The sequence below is a fragment of the Lygodium microphyllum genome, chromosome 22 (genome assembly GCF_053477565.2).
Source record: "Lygodium microphyllum isolate KBCC chromosome 22, Lygodium_microphyllum_v1.1.10, whole genome shotgun sequence".
Classification (NCBI taxonomy): Eukaryota; Viridiplantae; Streptophyta; class Polypodiopsida; order Schizaeales; family Lygodiaceae; genus Lygodium; species Lygodium microphyllum.
This window is the reverse complement of record NC_141156.1, coordinates 98,395,592-98,415,074: the sequence shown is the minus strand read 5'-3', so window position 1 is coordinate 98,415,074 and position 19,483 is coordinate 98,395,592. Positions and strand designations below refer to the sequence as shown.

Below are 19,483 nucleotides of genomic sequence, written 5' to 3'. Positions count from 1 at the left end.
CATCACCACAATTGGTTAACTGTAATGTAAAAGGGATTTATGCCTTTAAAAACCCTATTCAAGCCACAATGGAAAATGAGATATTCTTATCCATATAAAGGCCTTTCTTGTGCAATGAGTTGCTATTTATTCTTAAGAATATGAAGAAGGGGAAAGCCCTTTGGTGGATTTAACATCAACTATGTTGAAGGAGCAACAAATAACAATTGACTTGTAGAATGCTACTGAGTATCGAACTGTTATGCAAAATAGGAGAAATGTGAATGCAAGCATTATGTTAGACACTAACAACATCACCATTTATCATCCAAGGGGAGGACCAACACTCAAGCATTCCTAAAGAGACTGATGTGGATGTGAAAGAGTAGGCAATTCATAGAACACAAACAAATTGTCAATCCATGGGTTGGGGAGTATTGAAGGGCAAATCAAAGAGATGTGGAGCCTTTTGTTCACAATGGTAGAGGTGGAAGAGTTAAAGGCATGCATGCACCATGCTTCAAGGGCCAAAGACAATATAAGGATAAGGAGAGTTGGGAAATGTTTTGGTTTTGACCCTTGAGCATGCTTCATTCAACTAGGATAGCTTCTATGGACCATCACCATTAGTGTGGAAGGTAGGTAATGGGACATGCTTAATTGGAGAGGAGACATCTAAATTGGTTTCCTTAGGATTGTTTTGGAGAGTATGGAGTACAAGGTGCCAAATGTGCAAACAACTCCTAGTAATGTGCACCCTCCAACAAGCAGAGGACATATCCAAGGCATAGAGAAAGAAGCATGGCTCGACCTAGAAGGCTTTCATGGGCTTGTAGATGCAAACCCCTATGTAGACTTCACACTATCCAACAACCAAAAGCCCCTAATCTAAGGAAGGCAAGATCAGACAAATGCTACATTTGAATGGGCATTCTCTCAATGTATCTCCATTGTCGGCAAAAAGTGTTTAATAGTATTGTACAATTTGATCACAAGCCAATGTTAGCCACCCTCTTCTATGATCAACACTCCACCATCAAATCTGGTTGGTTTCATGCTGACCTCTTTATATATATCAATTGGTATTAAACAAATATATAATAAGTATTTCCCTAAGCTAAGGAGTCCTATCAAAGCATGGCTAGCAACCAATAGAGAATCTTAGACTTTCTTAAGTGAGGCCAAATGTACCATCACTTGCGTTAGAGAGGAAAGGCGAAGGCCCTTGAAACTATTCCCTACCTTTTCTTCACATGCCCTAGCAACAAAGAGAAGTTGGAATGGCTTCACTGGGTCATCCTCCCCTTCCACCCATATAGACTGTCTTGGAAGGAAATTTTAATGGGAGAGGCTAATGGGCTCCCACACATACTCTGGACATGCATTAGAGGACTCTATACTTTGGACATGCATTAGAGGACTCTACCTTTGGAATGTATGGATAGATAAAAACGATTATATATTCAACATCAAACGTTTGCTCACTACTATTAAGCCGAGATTGAATTTTATGGCTCGAGTCACCATCTCATTTTGCAAACGAGGTAGCCAAGGAAGAAACTAGTCAACATAAAAGAAAAAGAGTAGAACAAACATAGTATTGAAGAGGAGGTTGCTACCATATTGGTTGCTATGTGCAACTTTACAAATGGACATTTCCCATCTCTACTCCCACTTGACCTTACAAGGGTCTCCCTCCCCAAGTAGTATCTTGCTCTTGATTTGCTAATCAAGGACAAAGCTTGCCAATATGTAAATCATCCCCTCTATACTCCCTCCTTTACCCTCGCAAGATGATGTATTCAAAAGTTGTATGGAATTACATAAGCTTCTCTTCAGGAGACCCTCCTCCTCCTTGCCAGATGATGCACATGGGGTTGGTGGGCCCCACTTTGGTATGACATGGGCCATTCCTCGAACTCTATAAATATTACACTTATCCATAATACAAATTAACACATCCGTTTAACAAAAAAAGGGGCGAATACACTTATTGATGAGCGTTCTACTTTATATTAAACTAGGCGCTCCGCTCCTAGACTCAGCCCGGCGCTTCGCGCCGGGATAGGCACACGATTTTTGCGGGTGAGGGCGGGTGCTGGACGCGTGGCACCTGCCCCCGCATTCTCTTTTTTTCTTGTGGGAGAGGTGAGGGGCTACCACATGGCACCCGCCCCCAACCTCTCGTTAACTAATAGTAAAGATTTTACTTCAAAAAATCAAAAGCTGTAAAACATTGAATCTAATATTAGAAAACAGTTATCATTAGTTGCAGAAAAAAGAAAAGAAAAGGAAACAGTCAAAAACTAGTATTTGTTCGTATCCTCCTTCAGTTGATAAAGGGATATCGTTAATCGCGGGTAGGTTGTGGGCCGTGGTATTCTTGTTGACACGTCACAAATTCTGACCACAGTGACGACAAGGACCCTTCAATGACGAGGACCCGCGCAGGCCTTCAAGCTAGAGTTGGAATGATTTTTACTCTGTTATCAGGGTCACACGTGTCGTTGCGAGCGAGCAGAGTTCAACATGTTGCAGTCTTTCTCGTGCCGTGTTGGAGGTAAGCTTACTCTTTGTGCTCTGTGAAACACAGAGAGAGAGAGAGAGAGAGAGAGAGAGAGAGAGAGAGAGGCTGAATATCTGTTGGCTCTGCTCTAGCCTCTAGAATGCTCAACTTGTGTACTGTAGCAGAAATGGGGATTTTTGGGTGATATAGTATGGCAAAGTGGGGAGGGTAGGAGTTTCGTGCCCTCATACTTAAAGCTTGGGCTTATAACTGCCTGGTTGTGGGTTCATGCCTTCTCATTTGTTCGGACGAGCATGCCCATTTGGTGTTTTGATGCAAGTTCAAGCTTGAACATTCGGTTACTCCTTTCCACAGTAGAATCTAATGAGGAGGCGGATGCAGGGCGACCCGGCTCCCTCCCTTGTTCACGTGCGAAGGCTCTTGCATGACTTATGTTGGAAAACTAAAAAGAGAAAGGGCAGGACGTCGCATTTTGTGATGTTCATATGGAGTACCCAACAAGATCTTCTACAGCGGGAGATGTGGCCTACATCGAGACGATACTTTAGAAAAACACTTGGAAGCATGAAAAAATTTGAAGATGCTCCAATACAAGCCCTTCATCCCTCTTGGAATAAGTGTTTGCCTTTACACCTCTAGCATTGTCAAGGAATGGTAGGGTTTGCTAGACAAAAAAACTCCAAAACTGGGAAGAAAAATGAAGTAATGAATCATACTTAATGTTGATACAATGGTTTGAGGCCGAAATTGGCTTATAAGACAAAACCATGTACAATGTTGGTTGCCACTAGATATCAAAGTGTGACGAGCTAAAAGATGATCGGTGATATATCGTGAAAATTGTGAAAAGTACCTAAGTGATGTACAAGACAACATAGTGCCCATGTAGGGATACAACAGGAGGATAAAGTAGTACATTACAGTCTTCATCAAGTGATCCTTGTAGGTTGACATCTTTGAGGGAAGGGGTTGCGGGGGTGAAATCCATGTATGCTACATGTACAATTGGTAAAGGTCCTAGTGCATGACCAAGTTTCTCTCAATATGGGAGAGGTGTATGTAGGGGGAGTTTATTAGCAGAGTACTTGCCAATTCATGTGTGAGTGTGCATGCCAAATGGGTTGGGCATTTTAGTTCGTATTTTCGGTATTTTTCTATGGGCATTTTCCATGTAGATTGGCATTTATTGTTGCTAGTCGGTCAATGTTGGCCGACTAGCATTTATTGATCCCATATTTTTGTCCTATTTTGTCTGTGGTGGCTACTTCTCTTCATTCAATCTTCACCCCATATGTGGACTTCTTGGAGGGAGGAATTGGTGCCAGTGCCCATGCAACTAGCGACTCATTGTTGCATGCGTCATTATTATGTTTGGTATATGGTTTCCATTTTCCAAATACATCTCTTCCATTTCCCAAATACATCTCTGAGTTTTCTTCTTTTGCAATGTTCTTCTGTTTTCTTTCTCTTCTGTCTTGTGTTACTGTTTATTTCAGCACTTGTCTATGCTTCCATTGCTGCACCACTTCTGATGTGGTATCAGATTGCAGGATCTAGGTTCCTGCTGTGATTTTTTTGCTAATTACAGGTCTTTCTTCTCTTTACTGATTAGGCGACTTGTTGTTGATGGTTTTTACCATGTGTGTACTTAGCTATTGCCTCCGTTTTCAGTCCAGCCATTTGTGTTCTCAGCCTACGTCTGGATTTCAGCCTACAATTGTCAGTTTGCTACATTAAATGCTCAATCAGTCTGCATTTTTGGTTTTTGGTCTCCAATTGTGGTTGGGCAGCTATTTGTATAGGCCATTTTTGTTGTTTTTGGCAGTTTTTGATTGGTTTTTCTTTATTTTGAAGTAGTTCTCCTTCGTTTGTGATCGGATTCTTGGTTATATTGCATGCGAACTCTCATTTTGTCATTGTTATTGGTTTGGCTATATTCCCTCTCTGTGTACCCTCTATCCTCTATCTTCTCTTCTCCTCCTCTCATAATGGCTTCTCCGTGCACTTCTATAGAGGATAAGCTATATGGACTTGACTATCTTACATGGAGCACTGTGATGAAAACCTGGTTTGTGTAGAAGCAGATTTGGTACATTGTATGTGGAGCTATTCCTTGGTCTCAGTGTCCCTTTTCTCTTTCCAAAGATTTTGATGAGGACAACTATGAGGAAGTTGTACTTATATGGGATTAGGATGATACACGTGTATATTTTGCACCGCTTCATTGTATTACTAAAGAAGTCCTACTGGGGATTACCTCTTGTAGGACATCTTCGAAGTACGGGTAAAGCTTCAGATGTTGTACGAGGCACCTTTCCCCATGTCTGCAGTGACCCTTTATGGAAAGCAGCAACAACTGAAGTTTTAGTCGGAAGATATTGTTCAGTCCTTTTTGCTCTGTGCCACATAAGTACAGGACCAACTTTGCCACATGCAATTTGTCCTTTCAAAGGCACATCTTGTGGGAACGGTACTCTACAAGCTTTCCCTAGAGTTTGATGGAGTAGCCACTACTTTGCGGGTGCAGGCAACATCTACACCTATGAGCTTTATACATATGTCCTTCATGCTACTTGAGCATGAGGTATCTTTGTATTTATAGGGAAGGCTTCTGTCTCATTATGAACGTTCTAGTGAGGTCTTTATAGCTTCAGCGAGGGGTGACAAGAAGAAGTCGAAGGTCCATTGTTAACATTGTGGTAAGAAGGGACACTTGCGGAAGGACTACAAGGAGTTAGTGTTAGAAGTAGTGCAGCAATAGAAGCATAAACATGTGCTGGAATAAACTGCTGAACACAAGACAAAAGAAAAGAAAGAGAACACAATACAGATGAGAACTCAGATGTATGCTTGGGAAATGGAATCCATATACCAAGACATGAGAGAGCACAGATACAATGTGAGTCACCGGCTGTGGAGGCACTGGCACATGCTTCCTCACCCCAGAAACTGTCAAGTGATGAATAATATGGCAGAGGAGGGAGCCAGACAATATATAGGATAGATAAATGCCTAAAATATGACTTGTCGGTCAGCATTAAATGTTGGCTGACTGGCTGCAAATAATGCCAATCCACAATAAACAATGGCAAATAAAATGCCTAAAGTGTATCTGAGCCCAGCCTGCTGAACCACAAGTCCAGATTCAACCATGAGCTGACTAATCTGCTAACACCTTCTCTTAGATCATGGGTGATCTGATACAAGACAATATACAATGATAATGTCGCGTCATAGTACACACAACACTGCCCATCAAGGTAGAACCATAAAGCAGTTGAGGAAGGGGCCACGAAGCCCTTCCCATGATCCGAAGAAGAGGATCCCTTTCGCACCTTGAACTTCGCCTTGGCCGGAGGATCAGAATTGAAATCTGAGGCAGAGGATGACTCATCGGAGGAGTCCGCATCCCGCTTCGTCTTCTGCTCCTTTTTCTTCCTGGAAGTTGCTAACTCTTTGCAGTCCTTCCTTAAATGACCCTTCTTGCCACAGTCGTAACATTGGGCCTTCGACTTCTTCATCTTCGAACCCCTCTCTGAAGCTGTAAAAGCCTAACGGGAATCTCCATATAGCATAGCATCAGTGGACGTGCATGGAGCAGCCATTTGAAGAGGATTTAGAAGAGAACTAGAGAAGAGAAGGGATTTGGAGAGGGAACACAGCTAAATCACGAGCATAGACTGCAAAAAACAAGAGTTCACATATAGTATAACCCAAAATCTGATCAAAATAAGACAGAAGCTGCTGAAAAAAGTCAAGAAATCAGTCAAAAACTGCCAAAAACAGCAAAAACGTCCTGACAATGTAAGCGGCCAGCTAGGAGGAGATGCTGAAACATCAAAACACAAGCTGAAACAGATGCGCAGGCTGTAAGGATGCTGACATCAGCAAAAAATGCAGGCGAAGCATGTGCTTGGTAGGAGCAGCAGCCACCTGATCAGCAAGGGTAAAAACAGTCCTGAAATTAGCAAGAAAACATAGCAAAAACAGAAATTCTGAAATCTGATACCATATCAGAAGTAGTGCAATAATGGAAGCATAAACATGTGCTGAAATAAACTGCTGAATACAAGACAAAAGAAAAGAAAGAGATAACACAATACAGATGAGAACTCAGATGTATGCTCGGGAAATGGAATCCATATACCAAGACATGAGACAACATAGATACAATGTGAGTCACCGTCTGTGGAGGCACTGGCACTTACTCCCTCTCCCCAGAAATTGTCAAGTGATGAATAATATGGTAGAGGAGGGAGCCAGACAATATAGGACAAATAAATGCCTAAAATATGATTGGTCGGCCAGCATTAGATGCTGGATGGCTGGCTGCAAATAATGCCAATCCATAATAAACAATGGCAAATAAAATGCCTAAAATGTCTATGAGCCTAGCTTGTTGAACCACAAGTCCAGACTCATCCATGAGCTGACTAATCTGCTAATAGTTAGCAGCCTCACAGAAGAAGCAGAAGAAGAAGATGAAGCGGGATGCGAACTTCTCTAAGGGAGTCATTCTTTTTCTCAGACTACGACTTCGATCCTTCGGCCAAGGAGAAGTCCAAGGCATGGAAGGGATCCACTTCTTCAAACTGAGGGTAGGTCTTGACTGCCCCTTCCTTTGTTGCTTTCTAGTCCAAGTGATGTGGTCATCCCTTACAACTCTCCAATGCTAGAGAGGGATTGTGAGAAGGTGGTGAGATGGGGTTGGTGAGCGTCATCTATACAAGGATATAGGTGCACAGGCTCCCAAGAGGGATGTCCCTGATGTATGAGCTGAGGTTTGGTAAGTTCAAATCCTGGAGCTGGCATTGACATCCGGGTTCATGATGGGTTGTCAAATGATAGAGAGCGGGATTAGCTCCTAGTCCAAGCTCACATGAGAAGACACTTTGGTGGTCTTGGACAAAAGCGGAGAATCCATGGTCACATTTGTTCAAATGCGTTTTTTGACAGGATGATCTTGTATGCTAATGCGAGACATTGTTGACACACAGAGATCTGTTATGACTCTTGTCTATTTTCAAGATGTGGTATGATCGACGTCGATCTTAGGTTCTCTTCGAGGCACCTTAGTGGTAGCTTGATCACCCACTACTTGGGTATCCATGGTTCTACTTTGGTGGTTATTTTGTTGTATGGACTATGATTCGCCTTTATCATTGTATCATTGTATTATATTAGATCACTCATGATTTGAGAGAGGGTGTTAGTAGAGCATTTGTTAGCTCATGTGTGAGTCTATGCATGCCAGATGGGCTGGGCATTTTAATCAATATTTTGAACATTTTCCTGTAGGCATTTTCATGCAAATTAGCATATTTATTGTTGCCAATCGGCCAACAGACCAACAACATTTATTGATCCTATATTTTTGTCCTATTTAGTTTGTGGTTGTTGCTTGTCATTCAGTCTTCACCCCACATGTGGACTTCCTAGAGAGGAGTTGATGCCAGTGTCCATGCAACCAATGACTCACTGTTGTATGCATCATTCTTGTGTTTGGTATATGGATTCCATTTCTCGAGCATATCTCTGAGTTTTATTCTTTTGTAGTGTTCTATTGTGGAAACCTTGGTCACATTGCCCTAAATTGCCCAAATAAGAGGGCAAGAAACCCAAGACTTGTTGCAACCATCCTCGAGGAGGAAAACAAGGATGTCCGGTTGTAAATGAGACCATACAACCGAACCTTGATATAAAAAAGGTGCGAGGTGCCTCCTCCAAGACCTGGAGGAGTCCTCTTAGCAGTCGACTGAAATTCATATCCATGCACATCACCATCTTGTCTCCCCATGGGAAACCTTGGACTTAGTTGAATATGGAAATCTCAATTCTACTTAGTAGGGGAAGCGTGGACAAGTCACCCCTAACAGTAATCTAATGCCCACCTAAGAAAGACCACTTTGTAATCGATCAAAGGCAGGAGTGAGGTTAACACCGCATTGGTTTAAAGAGAGTGAGAGATGGGGGAGAGTGTAACTCGATCCCCCTACCCATAAGGTAAAATCTCAGCATTGGCCCCCTAAAACGATGTTAAACCTGGTAACTAATCCTATCGATATTGGGAGGGTCACCATTTAATCAGCTCTATTTAGTGCTGAAAAGTTACCCGACTTATCAGGTCCACCTAGCCACAGGCGTTTGGTCATTAGGATCGAAGCCTCCCACTTTCCTCGATTGGGTTTGCTTAGTTTTCTAATTAGCAAAGTATACTACCATGCTGTTTGGATATATAAAATTAGCTTCCTTTTATTACTCCGTTAAACGGGGTTTATTAAACTCAATCTTTAGCACATAATAAACAATTCGGAAATCAGATACTTTATTTCATAGTAATATCCGGAACCATCACTCCGCAAAGTGGTACAAAACCGTCTTTCCGCAGAAAGACACCGTCTAGCCTAGGATAGGACCTTCCAATCCCTCGGGATTGGGCTATATGTGATTGCACTGTGCCGCGGTCAACAGGGAATTTAGTGGCTTAGAGTCCCTCTAAGCTTCTCTAAGCCTCAGGAGCCGTTCTACATAATATGGGCAATTATCACTCGGCCCTTTGCCCTCTCAGATGCTCGAGTGATGAAAAACCAAAAACACCTATCTTTCTTAGGAGCGTAGGACCCCCACCTGTAGGTGAGTTTTTCCACACTCCGCAGAGTGTTAGGGAGCATTGGATTGGGGACCCCAACGTCCCGAACCACCACAATTTATAACTCGTCCAGCTGATACAAGCCCAGAATCATAAGAAACATAGTTCATCATTCATAAGTCCAAAAGCAGTCATAACCATAAAACATTTTTAACACTCTTGTCAATGTACGCGATGCATTGAATCTATCTCCTTCATCAATTTCCATGTTTCTTTCTAAATAGCATTTGATAATACTAATATGTTTTTGTAAGTTTAAGTACGTTCTAACTAATCATAATCCTTTTCTTATGTACTGACGTGATTATCTCCATTCAGTTATCCATCGTGATTATGGGTTATGGTTGCAACCTTGGTTTATTGTGGAATAACCAGTTCTTTAGGTTGAATGGATTCGGAGGTAGCTTCCGCTTGTGCTTTAGCTTCGTGTTGAGTTCCCTCAGCACCGACTACTTCCTCGTGTTGAGGAGCTTTCCAAGCATGACCTTGCTCAGTGTCTCAATGTCTCTTGGGAGCCATGGAAGAAGCTTGATGGATTTGAGCAACGCTTTCGTGCAGGGGTGGAGAGAGAGAGAGAGAGAGAGAGAGAGAGAGAGAGAGAGAGAGAGAGAGAGAGAGAGAGCAACAGCAGCAGCAAAGCTTCATCGCATCAACAACAGAGAGACTTCTGCACCGGTCGTTGTGTTTTTGACATGATGCTCTATCCTTGTTTATATAGTAATTGGGGGGGGGGGGGAGCAAAGAGAGGACACTTGCTTTTTAGCATTTTCGATGACATCATCGATGACAAAGAGAACACTTTCTTTTAGCGTTTTTGATGACGGCAGAGAGGGGGCTTTGTTTTTGTAGCACGAAGATGAAAATTGATGAATACATGGGCGAGCACCACGTGCTGCATCGTGGATCGGGTGTCACTCCAAGGCTTACGACTATGTTGGCGACCAAGGCATACTTGGCGACGGGCTACGAAGGCTTCGTTGGCACTGTTGGCTGTGTGTGAGAAGCTTCCATTAGCTTGTAGGAAAATCTTCCCAGGAGGTCACCCATCCCGGTAGTGTCGTCACCCAAGTGTACTTAACTGCCAAGCGACTATCCACTAGGCTAGTTTTGTTGTTCTATACTACAAACATAGTTTTAATAAGCTAGTCTTGGGAGGGTTTTTCAAGTCTTTCTTCCATGAGTTGACATATAATACCTCATTAATAGTAACAATTATCTTCATATTTAGAGCTAGTTTTAAAAATGTGCAATTTTATTTTCAACATAAATTTACGCACATTGTGTCTATTAAAATAAACTAAGTAATGGGGACATTTCAAAAGGTTCTCTTGATCCTAGCCACACCCATGAAAACTTTCCTTGTCACAGTTTAGATGATCGTGCGGAGAAAGACCCTTTTCCTCAAAACCCTAGTCGACTCCGGGGCCTCGGCATGTTTCATTGATGATGCCTTTGTGAATAGATATTAGATTCTAGTACTCCAAAAGACCAATTCTACAACAGTTGAAGTCGTGGATGGAATACCTTTAGCATTTGGAGATATTACCAAGAAAACTCAACCACTCATGGTAACTCTTGGCGATCGCAAATCTCGTGTATATATTAATGTCATATCTAGCTCATAAATCCAATCATCGTTGGGATACCTTGACTAAAGAAACACAATCTAGAAATTGATTGAGTTAAGCAAAAGATTACACATCGTGATAATCAAGGAAAGTTAGTATATCTAGGAGCCAAAGCCTTTATGCACACAGTAAGGCAAAAACCGACCTACATAATATATCATATACCAGCTTAAGAATCTAGTAAGAATGAGTTAGTCAAGCTACCAAGCTAGTATCAAGAATTCCAAGATGTCATTGAAAAAAAGAACGCAGATCTCTTGCCCAAACACATACCATATGATTGTGCTATAGAATTCCACGAGGGGAACTCAATCACCTTTTGGACCCATCTACAGGCTATCCCTTGATAAACTAGTTGAGCTACGTAATAACATTGATAAGAACTTAGCCAAGGGGTTCATTAGGCACTTGAAGTCTCCTCTTGGAGCCCCAATTCTGCTCGTGAAGAAGAAAGACGGGTTACTTATGATCGTGCTATAGAACTCCTTGAGGGGGCTCAACCACCTTTTGGACCCATCTACAGGCTATTCCCTAGTGAACTAGTTGAGCTATGCAAGAACATTGATGAGAACTTAGTCAAAGGGTTCGTTAGGCACTTGAAGTCTCTTGATGGAGCCCTAATTCTGTTCGTGAAGAAGAAAGGCGGGTCACTTCGAATGTGTGTGGAATTATCGAGGACTCAACAAGAAAATAGTTAAGAATTGATACCCTTTGCCGTTGATACCAAGGCTCTTGGAATGCCTTGCAAAAGCCAAGATCTTCACAAAGATTGATCTACGAGGGGCTTACAATCTTGTACAGATTAGAGAAAGGAGGTGAATGGAAGACAGCCTTCCGCACAAGGTATGGTCACTTTGAGTATGTTGTTATGCCATTTGGTCTCACCAATGCTTTTGCAGTGTTTCAATATATGATGAGTGATATTTTGTGAGAGCATCTAGATGATTTTGTAGTTATATACTTGGATGATATCTTGATATTCTCAAAAGATCCAAAGGAGCATGAGCACCGTGTAAAATTAGTTCTGGAAAAGCTAAGAGAAAAAGGACTATATGCAAAACTTGAGAAGTGTTTTTTCCATTAGATAGAAGTGGAATTCTTGGGGTACAATGTCTCCTAGAGAGGAATCTTCATGGACCCCAAGAAAATTGAGACTATTCTTGAGTGGTAGACACCCACATATGTACGTGATGTCCAATGTTTCCATGGCTTTGCCAACTTCTACAGGATATTTATTAAGGATTACTCAAAGATAGTCACACCACTCACCAAACTCACAGGAAACTCAAAGTTCTCATGGACCCCGAAAGTCGAGAAGGCCTTCTAGACCTTGAAGACTGCTTTCACCATTGCCCCAATTCTAGTCCACTGAGATCCTACCAAGCCATTTTTCTTAGAGATTGATACATTAGACTATGCCTTAGGAGCCATCTTGTCACAACATGGAGATGATGGTCATATGCATCTAGTGGCATTCCTCCCAAGGAAGTTCTCCCCTCCAGAGATGAACTATGAGATCCATGACAAAGAACTCCTTGCCATTGTAGATGCCTTTGATACTTGGCATCATCATCTAGAGGGTGCAGCCCATAAAGTTATCGTCTATACATATCACAAAAATCTAGAATACTTTATGACAACCTGCATCCTCAATCGAAGACAATCCCGCTAGAGTAACTTCTTGTCTAGGTTTGACTTTGTTATTACCTATTGCCTAGGACACCAACAATGCCGATGAGATGCTTTATCAAGAAGATCCTACTTGGCACCTAAGAAGTGGAGAAGAAGCTTTTGATCAACAACAAGCAATACTACTCAAGCCAAAGCACCTCCAACTAGCAACCATCTCCAGTTGTCACCAAGACGACTCTTCCTTGATCCAGTTAATCCTTGAAGCCTCGCCGCATGATGATTCGGCCAACAATGCAAATAGAAAAAATCAAGAGGGAATAGGAAATGAAGTTTGTGAGTTTTAGGAAACTAATGGATTGTTATACTATAAGGATCTACTTTACATTCCTCTAGGAAAGTCGAGACTCCAAGTACTTTAACAAGGCCATGACATCTCAACAACAAGACACTTTGGAGTTAATAAGACCTTAGAGCTTATTTCAAGAGATTTTTGGTGGCCCGAGATGTGAAAAGAAGTTAAGGAATATATAAAATCATGTGATACCTGCAATAGGGCCAAGGTACCTCATCACAAACCACATGGCCTCGTGTAACCTTTGCCCATTCGAGTGTGACCTTGGTCTTCTTTGTCCATGGATTTCATAACAAATCTTTCCAAATCAGACAAATATGACTCTATTCTTGTTGTGATAGATAGGTTCACCCAAATGGCACATTTCTGTTAGTAGTCATGTTTGTCATGCCTTGTCATCTCCTGCCTGTGAGCCTCAGTCTGAGCCAGATGAGGACTTTAGGAGCTTTGACTTGTCTATCACTTGTTTTGACAAAGGAGGTAGCTCATTCTAGAGCACTCGGTTTATTGCATTTTAATGCATTTTCTCCTCTAGTCGGGATTTTATGTGCGTTTCCCGGGGCAGTTTCTACATTCTTCAACCTGCCTCACTTGTCGGACATTGTCCACCCTTTTCGGGATTTTTTTGAGCATTCCTAGCATTTTTACCAGCATTAAATGCTGGTCGGACATATTTTTGGCCTCAAATTTCAAGTCGGCTAGTTTTTGGGTTTTTTGACTATTTATAGCCATTTTCCACTTGGCAGTCAGTTGTATTATCATCTTCCCTACTTCCTTGGTAGGTGCATACTCCGACTCTGTCATCTTCCTCCATCTTCTGTGCTGCCGTCATCATCAGCCTGATCTAGTGCCCTCACTGACGCTCCGGGCTGTGTGCAGAGACTGATCAGTCCACAGCTTTGTATTCAACATTCATTAGTGCATTATTTCTTCCTTCATTTTTTGCTTCCTTTCACTCACTCTCTCTCTCTCTCTCTCTCTATGTTCGTGTTCCTTCTTCTGTTGTGCACTCTCACATGGTATCAGAGCCTACCTGAGAGCACGGAGGAGAGCTTCCATTGCAGAGGAGGACACCATCAAGTGGAGCCCTTCTTCTCTCCTTTCCAGCCCTTGGTGGTGCTATCTAGGCTGAAATGCAGCCTTCCATACCTGCGTTTTGCTGTTTTGCATCATCAAGAGGAGTAGGCGATAGTTTTCTAGGTGTTTGCAGCCTATGTTTGCATCTAACGCAGCCAACAGGAGGTCGTCCACATCAGCAGAGGAGGAGGTGTCATCATCTGGAGGATAGGCGGCAGTTTTTCTCTCCAGGTGGCAGCATTTTCTCTCTCCTCTTGCAGGTGACAGCATCTTCTGGGTCTTTTCTGACACAGGCGGTTCCATCTTGATTGTCTGTTGGTTGCAGATTGTTTGGTGATTGCAGATATATACAAAGATGTCTTATCACCAATTCTTTGCTGATTCAGAGGATGAGGTCTCTATTCCTTTCTCTGAGAGACTTTTGTGCTAGTTTACGCGACGATCGGAGGTCACCTAGTCCATTTGTACAAGATCCCTCTATTCCCCGTTCTCTCCATGTTTCATAGAAGGCTCATTCTACTAGCCTTCATATGCCTTCCATGGCACCCTCTATATAGATGCTTGTACTCCCTTCTTTGCCCAAAGAAGACCGGCTTGATGGTTCCAACTACTCGCTTTGGTCGTGTAAGGTGGAGTGTATCCTTGATATCTTTGATCTTTGGGAGTTTGTTACCCACCCTATTCCTCGTCTAGTGGAGGATCCCATCGTTGGATCATCAATGGATCATGCAGCCTCATGGAATCGGCTCACCTTGAGAGCTCGATCTTTCCTCTTTATGAGCTTACAAGATTCTGTCCTAGTGCATGTGTGCAAGTTGCGGAAAGTAGCGGAAGTGTGGACAAAGCTTGCTTCTTTGTACCATCAGAAGACATTTGCCCATTGGATTACTCTCAAGAAGAAATTATGGATGCTCGCTGTTGATGATTCTTCTTCCACGAAGGATCATATCAATAGGTTGGAGGATATGAGGGATGAGCTTGCGCCCCTTGGCAGGATGATCTCTTTCGAGGATATGGCCATGATTCTTTTGACTTTGTTGCCATCTCCCCGTTTTGATATCCTTTACACCAGCCTTCTTACATCGAGGACTTGTGAGAAGCTTCTATGGGAGGAGCTTGCCCCGCTTGTTTTGGAGCATGACGAGCGTGCCAAAGACGTAGCCAGTGGATCCACTTCCATCAAAGCTTTTGTTGCAGGTTCGGGAGGGGGGACACAGAAGAAAGGGAAGCCACAGACTAAAAGACAGGAGAGTTCTTCAGGTTCTGACTCCGACTCGGAGAAGCCTAAATGCCCATACTGTGGGAAGGGGACACATCCAAAGGAGAAATGTTGGAAGAAGTACCTCACCTTCATCCGGGAGCGAAGGATGGAGCTAAAACATCCGAGCCTTCTACCTCTACTCCGGTGGTTACCCATGAGTCATTGTTCCTTCATATTGTTGACTTGGAGGAGCCTTCTTCAGTGTATGCCTCATCTTTTGAGAGGCCTTGGCTGGTTGATAGTGGAGCTTCTAGTAATACGACTCCCCTTGGTGATTTGTTGCAAGATCTATGCCCTTGTGAGGGTTTAGTCACTGTTGGTGACATTGTTTCGGTGCCTATTTGTGGTGTTGGCACTTTGCCTTTATTTCCCGACTGCGCGTCGAGCTTCCTTTTCCAAGCTCTTTATGTTCCGGACTTGGGCTTTCCACTCCTCTCAGCCTATGGCCTTACTAGGCTTCGCACCCAAGTTGTCTTCACCGAGTAGGCCGCTTGTATTGAGGATTCTTCTATAGGTGCTATTATCGTGACAGGTTGGTAGGAGAGCGGGCTTTACAAGCTCCATTCCCCTTCTCTTATGCAGGGTCCTCCGAGGCAGTTGTCTATTGCTACACCCGTTCCCACTTGTGCACCCTCTTTTCCATAGGTTCTTTCTCATCCCCCACTCTCTCTGATGGTTCCTTCGTACCCTCCATCCCTTTTAGAGGGGGACGATCTCGGTGATGCGGCTGTGGATTTCCTGGCCTCTAGAGTTTAAGAGGGGGTTTTCCAAGATCGTGAGGAGCTTCTTCATCAACAATCTTCATCGACGGACTTCATCGACATTGGCATTCCTCTTGCCACCCCAGGATTCGTTTCTCCCTTGGCCTTCTGCCACATCCAGGATCTGAGAGGGGTTGTTGGCAGTCATGTTTGTCATGCCTTGTCATCTCCGCGTGTGAGCCTCAATCTGAGTCAGACGAGGACTTTAAGAGCTGTGACTTGTCTATCACTTGTTTTGACAGAGGAGGTAGCTCATTCTAGAGCACTCAGTTTATTGCATTTCAGTGCATTTTCTCCTCTAGTCGGGATTTTATGTGCATTTCCTAGGGCAGTTTTTGCTTTCTTCAGCCTGCCGCACTTGCCGGACATTGTCCACCCTTTCTGAGATTTTTTTGAGCATTCTTTGCATTTTTACCATCATTAAATGCTAGTCTGACATATTTTTAGCCTCAAATTTCAGGTCGGCTAGTTTTTGGGTTTTTTGGCTATTTATAGCTATTTTCCACTTGGCAATCAATTGTATTATCATCTTCCCTCCTTCTTTGGCAGGTGCACACTCCGACTTTGTCATCTGGTGTCCTCACTGATGCTCCGGGCTGCGTGCAGGGACTGATCAGTCCACAGCTTTGTATTCAGCATTCATTTCAGTCAGTGCAGTATTTCTTCCTTCATTTTCTGCTTCCTTTGTGTGTGTGTGTGTGTTCGTGTTTCTTCTTCCATTGCGCACTCTCACAATTTCATCCCTACCACCAAGACCATCGCAGGCACAGCTACCGCTAGACTCTTCCTCATACATTTTTAGATTAGATGGACTCCCAGATGACATCATCAACGATTGGGGTCCTTAATTCATATCTAGTTTCTAGAAGAGCCTTTACAACCTTCTTGGAGTCCAAGTTAAGTTATCCACGTCCAATCATCCACAAACTGATGGTAAAAAAGAACAGGTAAATCAAGTCTTGGAACAATATCTCCGCTACACCATCAACTACCATCAAAATGATTGGTTTGAGCTCTTGTCCTTTGCAGAGTTTGCTTATAATAATAGTATCCATGCATCTACCAAGCAAACTTCTTTCATTGCAAACTGTGGCCAGTATCCAAGGATGGATGTACATCTCTCCAATCAAGTAAAGAACCCTACGACGCGAGATAAAGCTCAACACCTAGTAGATATACACCAAGAACTCAAGCAACAAAGCCAAAAGGCTCAGAATCAGTACAAGCACTATGCGGACCAGCATCGTCTCCAACATCCACCAGCATACAAAGTTGGTGATAAAGTATGGTTACTTAGGCGTCATCTCCAGACAAAAAGGCCCTTCACTAAGCTAGACCACTAGAGATTTGGGCCCTTCACTATTGTAGCCCAAATCAACCCAGTTGCTTATCGACTCTAACTCCCTAGCACCAAGAAGATCCACCTAGTCTTCTATATTTTCTTGTTGGAGCCATACCATAGCTCACCACTGAGGGGGGAGAGATCTAATCCCCCACCACCTGTCAAGATTGAAGATCATGAAGAATTTGAGGTCGAGCATGCCTTAGACTCCAGAATTTTCCAAGGTCGATTAGAATACCTTGTTCATTGGAAAGGATATGACATGAATGATCGCACTTCAGAGTCTGCAGAATATCTCCAAAGAGCACCTCTCAAAGTTAAAGAATTTCACAAGAGGAATCCAATGAAACTTGGACCAAACCACCAAGCCCTTCCTCGTGGAACTCGCCACTAGAGGAGGGGGTAATGTTATGGACATGCCATGATCAAGTGTACATATTAATTATTGCTCATGCTATATGAATCCACATCCCATGTGAATGCACCCTTAACAGGACATCCTCAAGCCAACCATGCGAACCCACCCTTGCCATGCCATCATATAACCTTCTAGAAGATATGCCATGTCATGGCTTGCATCATTGTTGATATCATCATGGAACATTTTAGAAGATCTTTAGTCGCCTTTCAACACCTATAAAAGGAGGGGCTCTCCATAGAGCTTCTTAGTCTTGATAATGCTAGTCTTGGGAGCTCAAGGAGTCTAGACCTCCAAGTAAGTAACTTTGAGTTCTAGTTCTTGTTTTTGTCTTATCATTGTATCTAGTCTTGTCTCGTCTTTCATTATACTCGTGTTATCTTGTCACCTTGTAATCTCGTAGTATGAGATCTTTTCTAGTACTCTGTCTTGTATCTTGTTCATCCCTGTCGAGGGAGATCTTGTAATTTTGACATCTTGTATCCATACCTACAGTCCCGGGTTGTGGGATCCTTCATATCCTATCGAGTCCTATTGTCTATATCTACGGTCTCGGATTGTGGGATTTTTTGTAACTTGTTATCATTGTATCTTGAGCCACTACGTGGGATTATCTTGAAAGCAGAATTCTTGTAATAAACCTTGCATCTAGTCTAGTCTCTTAAGCATAGTCTAGTGCTCCCATAATAGTCTATACCTATGGTCCCGGGTTGTTGGGTCTGAGAGGGGATGTTGAGCTAAAAATACATTAGCTTTACTTAAATAGCTCCAAAACATGTTTAATTAAGGAAGAGACCTTGTTTATTTAAAAAGGAATGTGTTCCTAGAGAGTGCTTGTATTGCATAAATAAACCAACTTGGGAGGGCCCAAACTTTCTATAAATAGGTATGTTGTCATCCATTCAGCTCTAATCTCATTTTTGCAGGTTTTTGGTGTTTTCAGCTTGTTGTGCACACCCTATTGAGGAATGAGTCGGAGTGGGCCTCACAGCTTGCTTCATAAGCCTCGACATGGCCGGACAGACATTGGACTTCATGGAGTTTCATCATCTTACGAGATTACTGTAGTTGAGTACGATCTCATTTTGATACATAGAACCCAACAATAGATAGAAGATAAGTCTAAATTTTACCCTTTAGATTTGGTACATTGATTTACTAACCATGCAGGAAGGGTAGAATCACCACTTAGGATTGGCCATCCACAAGTGGAAACTAGCATAGGGTACACTCCATTGCCTTCATACTTATTCTCTCTCCGGCGCCACCTATGTCTACTATTTTAGATTTTGTAAATGATGATTCCCCTTCTCCTATTGGTATGGATGATTTTCATGATGAAGGACGTATGCAAAACAATTTTTGGTTTATGAATAATGAAAAAGACATATATTTCTTTATGAACTTAAGACTAGGCAAGCAATTGGAACAAGAAACTGTGAGTACTCTTTCTTTTTTTTTCCCTCAAACAATTTTGTTTTTAAAGATCAAAATAAAGTAGGTGCATCTTCATTATCATTATTTCAATTTAATGCATTTAATGAACAAAAGAAACCCACATTATTTCCCACATCTACATCTATCACAAATCCATTTAATGTTCCTTTCATCATTTTACCCTCATTCGGTTGCCGCATCCTTTCAGCCTCCATTAGGTGCACCGCATGTTGCCTCTCATATAGGATCACATGTGTTTTCATTTACCACACCTAGGGGGTCTTCAAACTTAGGCATAGCCGTTGGGACCTCATCTCTTCCTCAGCCAAGTGGTGTTCCACCTTTTTCTCATACACTTTCAGGATCATTGCAACCTGGGTATTTTCCCCCAGTCTCTCTTGAGTGTGGATCAGTTGGTGT

General features: G+C 42.6%; 1 protein-coding gene across 20 annotated transcripts in view; it reads left to right on the top strand.

The window, feature by feature from the left end:
- The first annotated feature begins 2,351 nt into the window (after nucleotides 1-2,351).
- The window catches only part of LOC148017431 (CAAX amino terminal protease family protein), an 80,137-nt gene continuing 63,005 nt past the window's right edge, over nucleotides 2,352-19,483 (top strand). For 6 of the 20 annotated variants that reach the window (XR_015687952.1, XR_015687950.1, XR_015687951.1 and 3 more), the window contains exon 1: nucleotides 2,355-2,539. Coding sequence is in view for 16 of the 20 variants with exons in the window: in XM_087663373.1 (XP_087519499.1) it covers nucleotides 2,509-2,539 (31 nt within the window). In the remaining 4 variants the exon portion in view is untranslated. Of the gene's footprint in view, nucleotides 2,540-19,483 lie in introns of all 20 variants that reach the window. The other 14 variants (XR_015687949.1, XM_087663377.1, XM_087663374.1 and 11 more) reach the window with 8 other exon arrangements.